The sequence below is a fragment of the Macaca nemestrina genome, chromosome 17, assembly GCF_043159975.1.
Source record: "Macaca nemestrina isolate mMacNem1 chromosome 17, mMacNem.hap1, whole genome shotgun sequence".
NCBI classification, from domain to species: Eukaryota; Metazoa; Chordata; class Mammalia; order Primates; family Cercopithecidae; genus Macaca; species Macaca nemestrina.
Window position 1 is genome coordinate 35,508,236 of NC_092141.1, and position 10,511 is coordinate 35,518,746.

The 10,511-nt window shown below is 44.9% G+C and overlaps 1 protein-coding gene across 1 annotated transcript; it reads left to right on the plus strand.

Annotated features, from left to right (window-relative positions):
- Window positions 1–834: 834 nt before the first annotated feature.
- Window positions 835–9,526, plus strand: LOC105476627 (crystallin beta A1). The gene is made up of 7 exons (XM_071081907.1): window positions 835–949; window positions 2,831–2,980; window positions 4,201–4,265; window positions 5,245–5,363; window positions 7,106–7,247; window positions 8,689–8,831; window positions 9,247–9,526. The coding sequence occupies exons 1-7, from the start codon at window positions 835–837 to the stop codon at window positions 9,392–9,394; spliced, it is 882 nt and encodes a 293-aa protein (XP_070938008.1). The 3' UTR covers window positions 9,395–9,526.
- Window positions 9,527–10,511: the final 985 nt, after the last annotated feature.

The window sequence follows — 10,511 nt, forward strand, 5'->3', positions numbered from 1 at the left end:
AGTTGAGAGAGTCTGAGTGACTTGTTGAAATCTCCCAGCCAAGAAACTGGGATTTGAACCCACATCTGCCTGGCTCAAAGACCTCCACATCCATTGCAGCCTCTTGCTTCTCACAATATCTGTGATGCTTGAAGAACACATCTGCCTGCCCCTGGGGAGGCCCACGATTCCCCTACCTAACCTTCATCAAATGTCCTGAAGTTTCTGGGGAGAAGTCATTTTACCCTTTAAGGTACTATATACATAGTAACTTGGGCCTGTGAGATTTCCAAAGACCTAAAACAATACAGTAAAACTTCAAAATTGGCTGGGCATGGTGGCTCACACCTGTAATCTCAGCACTTTGGGAGGCCGAGGTGGGCAGATCACTTGAGGTCAGGAGTTCATGACCAGCCTGGCCAACATGGTGAAACCCTGTCTCTACTAAAAATACAAAAAAATTAGCTGGGCATGGTGGCAGGTGCCTGTAATCCCAGTTACTCAGGAGACTGAGGCAGGAGAATCACCTGAACCTGGGGGGCAGAGGTTGCTGTGAGCCAAGATCGCACCACTGCACTACAGCCTGGGCAACAGAGCGACACTCTGTCTCAAAAATACAAAAAAAAAAAAATTGGTTTTGAAGGCGTGGATGGCAGAAATTCTTGCCCCTGGCCTGGGTGAGCTAGAGGGGAGAAGCAAGGACATCTAGGTCCCTATCACCACTTGCCTAGACAACGTCACAGGAAGGCCCCTGGGAATCTGAGATGGAGCAGGTGAACCCTTCACATCTAGATGGTGAGTCCAGAGGAGGTATTCAGAGGGCTGCCTTCTTCCCCTTCCTACTGCTGCCCAACGATGGCCCGCAGGCTGAAAGAGCCCTTTCCTCCTGGAACTGACATGGGACCTGGCCTGTTTGGGAGCAGAATGGTGAAAGGAATTAACATTAAAGACAAAGGGACAGGCAGTCAAGGTAATTTGAGGAGGAAAAATTGCTTCATTTCTAGGCTCCTTCCCCTTTTGAAACAGATAAAGTTGCAACCCTTATATGCTCAGTGTTTATATTCAGAATTGCAGTTCTAGCCAGGGAGGTGTCTTTCCTCTCCCGGAAGTTTTTGGGCCATTTATGCATTACTCCTGAGGGAGGGCCAGTGCAGGGCAGTGACTTTAGAACTGGGTTTGAGTCTGGGCTCTGCCATTATAAATATTGTGACCTTAGGCAAGTCACTTGATCGTTCTCTGTCTTAGTTTCTTCACCTGGAAAAGAGGTGAAAATAGCACTGTTGTGGTGGCTGTGGGAAAGTATTTCTTTCTTTTCTTGTGGAAAAGTATTTAATTCAAACCTTTCAAGTAAAGCATTTAACACATGTCTAATATATAGGAGTTATTCAATAAATGGTTTAATTCTTTTTTGAAAACCCCAAAAGTTATAGCTCCAAAATTTTAAAGGAAAATTACAAAAGTAAAAAGGAATATTTAATAAAATAGCTACAGAGAGACTCATGTCTGCTAGTCAACTACAATTGAAGTCAACTCTTACATAGTTATATATAAATACAGCATAAAAAAGATTCCCAAGAATACAATGAACCATTTTTTCTCAATAGAGTTCAGAATTATAATAATTCTTTCACATTTTTAAACAACAAGAAATGCATATCCTGTATGGAAGTGAGGTGCATTTTGATGTGTTTGATATGACATGGGGTCTCCCAGGGTCTTAGGAAGATCCTAAGGTGGTGTGAGGAACCTGGAGAAGGACAAGAGACAAATACTCATGGCAGAGACCTCTGTCCTCACCCCCTAGCTGCTCTAAGATTAAGAAAGACTAGAGCAGCCAAGGCCTGCAGCAGCCAGCCATGCCCACAAACAGAGGGGCCTCTCTGGATTTCTGTATCCCTGGTTTAAACAAAGGCCCAAGGGATGCCTGCCCAGCAAGCTGAACCACCAAAGCTCTGGGGATCAGGGGGAACAAAGGCAGAGGGACAGCAGAGTGCTGACAGGGCCAGAGGCCAGAGGCCGCAGGGCTATAAAGAGGGGGGCCACAGAGCAAGTGGCACCAGATGGAGACCCAGACTGTGCAGCAGGAGCTGGGTGAGTAAGGCCCTCAGGGTGCCCTTGCCCTTCCTCTCCTTGCCCTGCAGAGACATGACCAGGAGAGGGCCCAGTTCTCCTGCCTAGTGTGTAGAGCCTTCTAGGGTGGCTGGAGAAGACTGGGGAACTCTGGCGGAAGGCAGCCTTCTCTTGTCATCCCAAGAGGAGTCACTTATATAGCAATAACCACTGCCCTAGCAACCAAGGCTGGGGGGTGGGCATGAGCCCCCAAGAAATGAGCAGGGAGAAGGTATGGGGGCAGGACCTGGGAAATGTTGCTTATTCAGAGATTGAGAATGGAAAGATATATTACAGAGTTTACACGCATCATTCCTGGGCCCAATACCAGCCAGATGGAGGGCCATGAATATCTGTCCTAAGTCAAGAAATCTAATACACACCTGCCTGTCTTCCTTCTTCCCTTCCCCCCCGCTCTTTTCCTTCCTCTTTCTTGCTCTGTGATTCCTTTTTTCAAACTCATCCTACCATCTTTACTGTCTACCTAACCTCTATGAGCCTCAGTATCCTCATTTGTAAAATGGGGATAATGATGATTCTTAATTCATAGGCTTTGTGTGAAGATTAAATGCGTGAATGCAGGTAAAGCATTTAAAACAGGGCCAGACATGTAGATAGCCATTGTTGAGTGTTAACTACTGTAACTCTTTTCTTCTTCACTTTCCTTCAATAAGTCTTTTTCAATGTCTCCCAATCCCTCATCCCCACATGTGCTCAGCACGATGCTATACCAATCCCCTAGAAGACCCAGGCCTTGCCATTGAGGTGCTCACCAGGACATCCAACAACCAGAATACAGATTGGTACTGTGATGAGTGCCAGAAATCAAGAAAGAAGGCAAGTGGCTGTGGGCTGGAGAAGGCAGGAAAGCATCTGAGGAGGCAAGGTCAAGGTTGGGTAGGACCTAGGAGATAGAAAAGCAGAAAGGAATGGCCAGGCACGGTGGCTCAGGAGTTCCAGACCAGCTTGACCAATATCGTGAAACCCCTGTCTCTACTAAAAATACAAAAATACTCCGAAGAAAGAAAGAAAGAGAGAGAGAGAGAAAGAGAGAAAGAAAGAAAGGAGCCAGATAAGGATGAGACCGTGAAGGGTTACAAGGGAGTTTGGAGCTTGGGATCCTGGCATGGCTGGCTGTTTGGCCAGTCACATGAGGGGTCTGGCCTAGGCGGTTGCCAAAGAGTTTATATTGTGGACAGAGGCAATGCTGTCACCTGAAAGCAAATGAGAGGACGGGGTTACAATGCTTGTCAGTGCTTTACCTGCATTATTGTTTCTGATCCTTTTGTTTTTTTTTGAGATGGAGTCTCACTCTGTTGCCCAAGTTGGAGTGCAGTGGCGAGATCTCAGCTCACTGCAACCTCCGCCTCCTAGGTTCAAGTGATTCTCCTGCCTCAGCCTCCCAAGTAGCTGAGACTACAGGTGTGTGCCATCACACCCGGCTAATTTTTGTATTTTTAGTAGAGACAGGGTTTCACCACATCGGCCAGGCTGGTCTCAAACTCCTGACCTCAGGTAATCCACCCGCCTCAGCCTCCCAAAGTGCTGGGATTACAGGCGTGAACCACTGTGCCCAGCCTATTGTTTCTGATCCTTACAATAACTCTGCACGTTGAAGCTTTACCAATGGAAAAACTGAGGCTCAGTCTGGGTGCGGTGGCTCACGCCTGTAACCCCACCACTTTGGGAGGCCGAGGTGGGTGGATCACTTGAGGTCAGGAGTTCAAGACCAGCCTGGTGAACATGGTGAAACCCCCATCTCTACTAAAAATACAAAAACTAGCCGGGCATGGTGGTGCATGCCTGTAGTCCCAGCTACATGGGAGGCTGAGGCAGGAGGATCGCCTGAGCCTAGGAGGCAGAGGTTGCAGTCAAGTGAGATTGTGCCACTGCACTCTAGCCTGGATGACAGAGCAAGATCCTGTCTCAAAACAGCAACAACAACAACAACAACAACAACAAAATCCTGAGGCACAGCTAGTGAGCGGCAGAGCCAGAATTCCAACCAAAGTCTGTCTTGCAGACTTCAAGTCTCCTTTACCTTTCAAGGCATTCCGTCACCTCACCCTCCTCCCCAGAGGCCACCTCATTCATGTGTGCTCTGTCTTCCAGAAACCCTTCCAACCACGAAGATGGCTCAGACCAACCCTACGCAGGGGTCCCTGGGGCCATGGAAGGTAAGCCCACCCCCATCACATCCAACAGGGCAGGGGTGAGATGCTGCACAGAGCAGGCCCCAAGCCTGTGCTCATCCATGAAGCAGTGACTGACCAGAAAAAACCCAGTTTGTAGGGGAAAGGTCCACACAAGCTCCAGTGGTGTTGAAGGAAGGATCTCTCAGGATGTCCTGTTGGACAAAGGAAGGATGACTCTGGATGCCAATGATGGGTGGGAGATGATACCTAGTTTCCTAACTCCTCTCTCCTTCCCACTAAAGTCATCTTAAAATACAGCAGCCCAGCAATGATTATATCCATGGAGAAAATGAGGGCCCATAAAGAGATTTACTACTAGATCCCAAATCAATTACAGGACTCAGCCTCCCAGCCTGAGGTTGGCTTTAACCATTGGCTGAAGTGGCTGATCCTCAGGCCTCTCACTGGCCTCTCTCCAACACTCCCCATTCTCCTCATTGGGTCAACTCTGAGGCCAACTCACAGCTTTGGGAGTGGTCCTCTGGCCAGGTCCACAAGCCAGGTTTTAGTTCAAAGTGCAAAAAGGTTGACCATAACTCTCCTTTACACCCTAGGTTTCTATGGGGGTGTGGCTGGAGAAGCTAAGAATCTGTAAGGAACTCCTGGGACTCCCAGAATCCTGGCCTCTGGGCCATGCTTATGAAGGAACTGTGGTGGAATGGGAGCCCATAAGTCCTTGGCCTGTCCATTGGTCTAGCTGTTATCCCTTCAGACCATTTCTACAATAAACCAATCCTCCCTCCACGTCATCCCTACTCTGGGCAAATGAACACCAACCAGTGGCATTAATTCAGACCCCTTCCTGCCCTGTCTACACTGGAAGATACCTCATCAGACATCCCAGGCTACAGCTGGTAACAGAGAGCACCGAGTCAGACACAAATTAAGCTGTTGACCTGGGCCTCTGTTTTTCCTGATGTACCAGGTTCTAGCTCTCTTGTGCCATTCAATCTCATTTCAGATAACCATCTATGATCAGGAGAACTTTCAGGGCAAGAGGATGGAGTTCACCAGCTCCTGTCCAAATGTCTCTGAGCGCAGTTTTGATAATGTCCGGTCCCTCAAGGTGGAATGTGGCGCGTGAGTATGGATCTCTGTAGAACCACAGTCCCTTATTTCAAGTCCCTTCAGACATGGGACCATAGAGTGGGGATAGGGGAAGAAGGATGTCCCCCTAGGCTCTAGTCATTTCTCAGAGAGAGGCCTCAAAAGAAATCACTACATGCATAATTTAGTAAGCCAAAGCTAAAAGGAACATGAGGTTCTTAGGCCTGGTACTAGATTTCAGGGGCTGGATAAAGAAATACATACAATGGGGTGGGGCAGTGGCAGTAATCAAATTTTTGCTTCTGGGGCTCACAGGCTGCTACCTAGGGTGCCCTCAGAACAGCCATAAGACCCTTGAGTTTTTCTTGCCTGCAGAAAATTGGTAAAGAAGAAAGTGTCAAGTGGCTGCCTCTATGGCTAACTCTCCTCCTGCATGTCCCAGAGCAGACACTGTTAGCTAATTTCTTTATGAAAAAAAAAAAACAAAAAACCTTAACCCCATGACTCCAGAGACATATTAGCTCCTGATTCATCTTTCAGGCAGTTTCTTGTTGATGGTTAATCTTGGTGAGGGAGACCTTCTCATTTTTGTCCTCTGACTCTTGGCAGAGTAGTTGAGGCCTTTATCATTAGCCTGAAAACACCTAAGGAAAAGACTCGCCCTTGACTAGGCAGAACTGGCCTTGCATGTGGATAGGCTTCCACAAGTTGCTTGCCACCAATATTAAGCTCTTCAGTCCTTTGAAAGAAGTAACACTTTAAGGTGTCATCACTGAGACCCAATTGTGAAAAACTGAACTTGAGTGTTTCAAGTTTTAAGTATGGGGCACTAGGAGAAAGAACTTGCAAGTCACAGGAAAAAAGATACTAGTAATCCATCAGTTGCTGGTTCATCCCTGTGCTTTCTTAAGAATAAGTCAACTGGTTTGGCTTGAGCCAAAGCAATAGTCCAGGGGTGTCTAATCTTTTGGCTTCCCTAGGCCACACTGAAAGAATTGTCTTCGGCCACATATAAAATACAATAACGAGAGCTGATGAGCTAACAACAACAAAAACTCAAAATGTTTTGAGAAAGTTTACAAACTTGTGTTGGGCTGTGTTCAAAGCTGTCCTGAGTTGCATGCAGCCCTTGGGCCACAGGTTGGACAAGCTTGCAATAGTCAGTCACCAGATCCTGAACCAGGTATGGAGAAAAAAAAAAAAAATTTTTTTTTTTTTTTTTTGAGACAAAGTGTTACTCTGTTGCCCAGGCTGGAGTGCAGTGGCACAGTCATGGCTTACTGCAGCCTCCACCTCCAAGGCTCAACCCTCAGCCCCCTGAATAACTGGGACTGCAGTACTGTGTCACCACGCCTGGCTAATTTTTGAGTTTTGTAGACGGGGTTTTGCCATGTTTCCCAGGCTGGTCTCCAACTCATGGGCTCAAGCGATCTGCTTGCCTTGGCCTCCTGAAGTGTTGAGACTACAGGCGTGAGCCACCACACCCAGCCCGGAAATACAATTTTAGATTGGCTTTGCTAATATACTTCACTCAGACCAGTGAAGTAGACAGACCTTTTCAGTGATAATCCCAAAACAAGTATTACATTCATAAACCTGCTTAGTATACCTGTCAACTCATTCCTCACCTCTTGTGATAAATTACTTTGTACAGCTCTACTGGGATTGGCTTGATATTTTACCCCACTATTAACTTATCTAAAACGAAAGATGCCTTCTCCCCAAGGCCATATAGGCTTTGAACACCATGAACAAACACTACATGTCTTTGGCAGCTGGATTGGTTATGAGCATACCAGCTTCTGTGGGCAACAGTTTATCCTGGAGAGAGGAGAATACCCTCGCTGGGATGCCTGGAGTGGGAGTAATGCCTACCACATTGAGCGTCTCATGTCCTTCCGCCCCATCTGTTCAGCTGTGAGTCTCTGAAATTTCCACTTCTGTGCATATGAGGGATGGGACAAGAGGGTGTGGACAGACTGACGTTCATGCTATTTCTCATCAGTTATGCTGAATGTGGCAGGAAAAAAGACAAAAGCAAAAAAAAGAGAAAACATCACTTTCTCCTCTAAGCCTGCTATTTGATTTTTCTCCACCAGGTGGTATTTCCCTTAAGCTAAAACTAAGGGTCTTACAGGTGGCAATAAGTGGATACTCAAGAGCCCAATAAACTTGTGAAACACTAGTAAATGAGTGAATGTCTTTACCCTGTAGTAAAAAGCAAATCCTTGGCCAGTTAAATTTCAATCTGTGCAACATTTTACCGCAGAAACAGGGAAATGCTGAAGTAACCTTTCGGTAAGTGGGAATGACTAAAAAATAGGCAAGTCTTCCATTATCTATCTACATTCATTGATAATCATCTTCTTGTTCTGAACACTTAAGTATTACTCAATAATGCATCAGGCTGGGATGTTTCTGGTCTTTTTTGGAAAGAGTTCAAGCAGAAAGCAGGATGATCTTCAGGGGTGTGCTGAAAAATAATCCCTGTATTAGGAGTTAGGTTGGGCTAGAACCTTTCCAGATATTCAGTCTATTTGTGAGTTTCTCGTGATTTTGGTTAATAATCTCACCTTGGTTCAAAGTCTTGCCAAAATTCAACTGATGGAGAAGTTAACCGAAATAGCTCTAATCCAAACAAATAGTTCCCTATCTGGAAATTATTTCAATCTCACTTTTAAAAAAACATTTCATTTTTCCACCCTAAGGTATAACTGACCTACAGTAAAATGCACAGATCCTAAGTGCATATTCTCATGAGTTTTGAAAATATATAGATCCATGTAACCAACACTCTAACCATATAAAGAACATTCCATCATAGTTCCCTGGTGTCCCTTTCCACTCAGTTGCTCCCCTACCACTTTCTATCATCAAACAGTTTTGTCCATTTTTGAAGTTCATACAGGTTGGTCTCTGCCTTTTTAATGCTTGTGTATTATTCATGTCCCCTACTGGACATACAGGTTATTTCCAACAACACACATACACACGCAAGCGCACACATACATATTTGGACTTACTTTTTGTATTAATTTGTGAGATCTTTTTTCACATTAGTGAGTATTCATCCCTTGGTTGGCTGCATTTTGTTAGTACTTTTTCCCACTGTCAAATCCTCTTCATTGTTCCAAAATAGTATATCAGTTATTTGTACATTCCAAATGTTATGGTATTTAAATTGGAATAAACAAAATTATGGGTAACTTTTTTCTCACATATCTGTTGCCTTAACCTTTTTAAAATAAATTATCACATGCTTCCTTGTGTAATCCAAAAAAGTGTTTCAATTTTGAAAAATGTGAATGATAGCCATAGCACCAGTACTGAACATTTTAAAACAATTTCTGAATTACAGAATCATAAGGAGTCTAAGATGACCATCTTTGAGAAGGAAAACTTTATTGGACGCCAGTGGGAGATCTCTGATGACTACCCCTCCTTGCAAGCCATGGGTTGGCCCAACAACGAAGTCGGCTCCATGAAGATACAAAGTGGGGCGTAAGTACAAAAACAGGGTTGGAATACACTTCAAAGTAATTCCTGAAGTTGCATCAATGGTTGTTTTAATCAGATTTCATATGTATTGGTATAGATGTCACATTCTAGTTATACATAATTTTGAATCACAAGTTCTTTATACCAACTACCACTTAAGGTTGCAGATTTATCTCCCCCAGACATGCCTCTATGGAAGAATTTATGTTCACTTATACCTCTTTTGATGATTAAGGCTAATCAACTAGCTGTAGCTGTATTATGCTTGCAAATAGTGCCTGACACATTTAGGATGGCTGTATTTTTCTAAGACTAAAAGCATCCCATACCATTAAGTTGAGGAAAGAGGCTCAGATTTTGGGGTGTTAACCAGATTCCTAATTAGTTTTAATAATGAAATGTACTTTGAATTTCCCAGCTGGGTTTGCTACCAATATCCTGGATATCGTGGGTATCAGTATATCTTGGAATGTGACCATCACGGAGGAGACTATAAACATTGGAGAGAGTGGGGATCTCATGCCCAGACTTCCCAGATCCAATCGATTCGCCGAATCCAACAGTAGCTGATTAAAAGCTCCAAGTACGATAATTCCTCAAGCATGAGACCTTGCTAAGCACTCTAGAATGAGTTTTATGTTCTGCTCACAGACATTGCTTTCAAATGTTAGCTGCTGAAATCCACAATAAACATCATTAAAAACAAAAAACAAAACAAAACTTTGTAGACTGAATTAACTACCATGCTTCACATAAATCACACCTATGTGGATGAGAATTTTTTTTTTTTCTGAGGTGGAGTTTCACTCTTGTTGCCCAGGCTGGAGTGCAATGGCGCTATCTCGGCTCACCACAACCTCCGCCTCCCGGATTCAAGAGATTCTGTCTCAGCCTCCCGAGTAGCTGGGATTACAGGCATGCACCACCACACCCAGCTAATTACTGTATTTTTAGTGGAGATGGGGTTTCTCTATGCTGGTCAGGCTGGTCTCGAACTCCCGACCTCAGGTGATTCTCCCGCCTCGGCATCCCAAAGTGCTGAGATTACAGGCATGAGCCACCAACGCCCGGCCTGTGGATGAGAATTTTTGTTGTTGAGACAGGGTCTGTCACCCAGGCTGGAGTGCAGTGGTGCGATCTGGCTTAACTACAGTGTCGATCTCCTGGGCTCAAGTGATCCTCCTGCCTCAACCTCCTGAGTAGTTGGGACTACAGGCGCCTGCCACCGTGCCTGGCTAATTTTTGTACTTTTTGTAGAGATGAGGTCTCACTATGTTGCCCAGGCTGGTCTTTAACTCTTGGGCTCAAGTGATCCACCTACTGTGGCCTCCCAAAGTGCTGGGATTACAGGTGTTGAGCCACTGCACCTGCCTGGATGAGAATTTTTAGTTAAGGTTCCATAAAACTCCACATTCTCCTTGTGTCCTTGCAAGTCACTTACCAGGCCAAGGACAATTATTCCTTATCTCAAAGAACAATAAAGCATATGACCTAAATGTTATCAATCTCTATAGTGACTGACACTTTTGGTAAATGTTTTTATGTCCTTTCCTCCCGTCTCCTGCTCTTTCTAATAATGCTGAAGTTGGCATTGATTTTCCTTTCACCTTGTGACAAATCAGTACTATAGAAACAGGAAGTTTCTCCAGTGTGTACTGCCACATATTTCAACATAAAGTTATG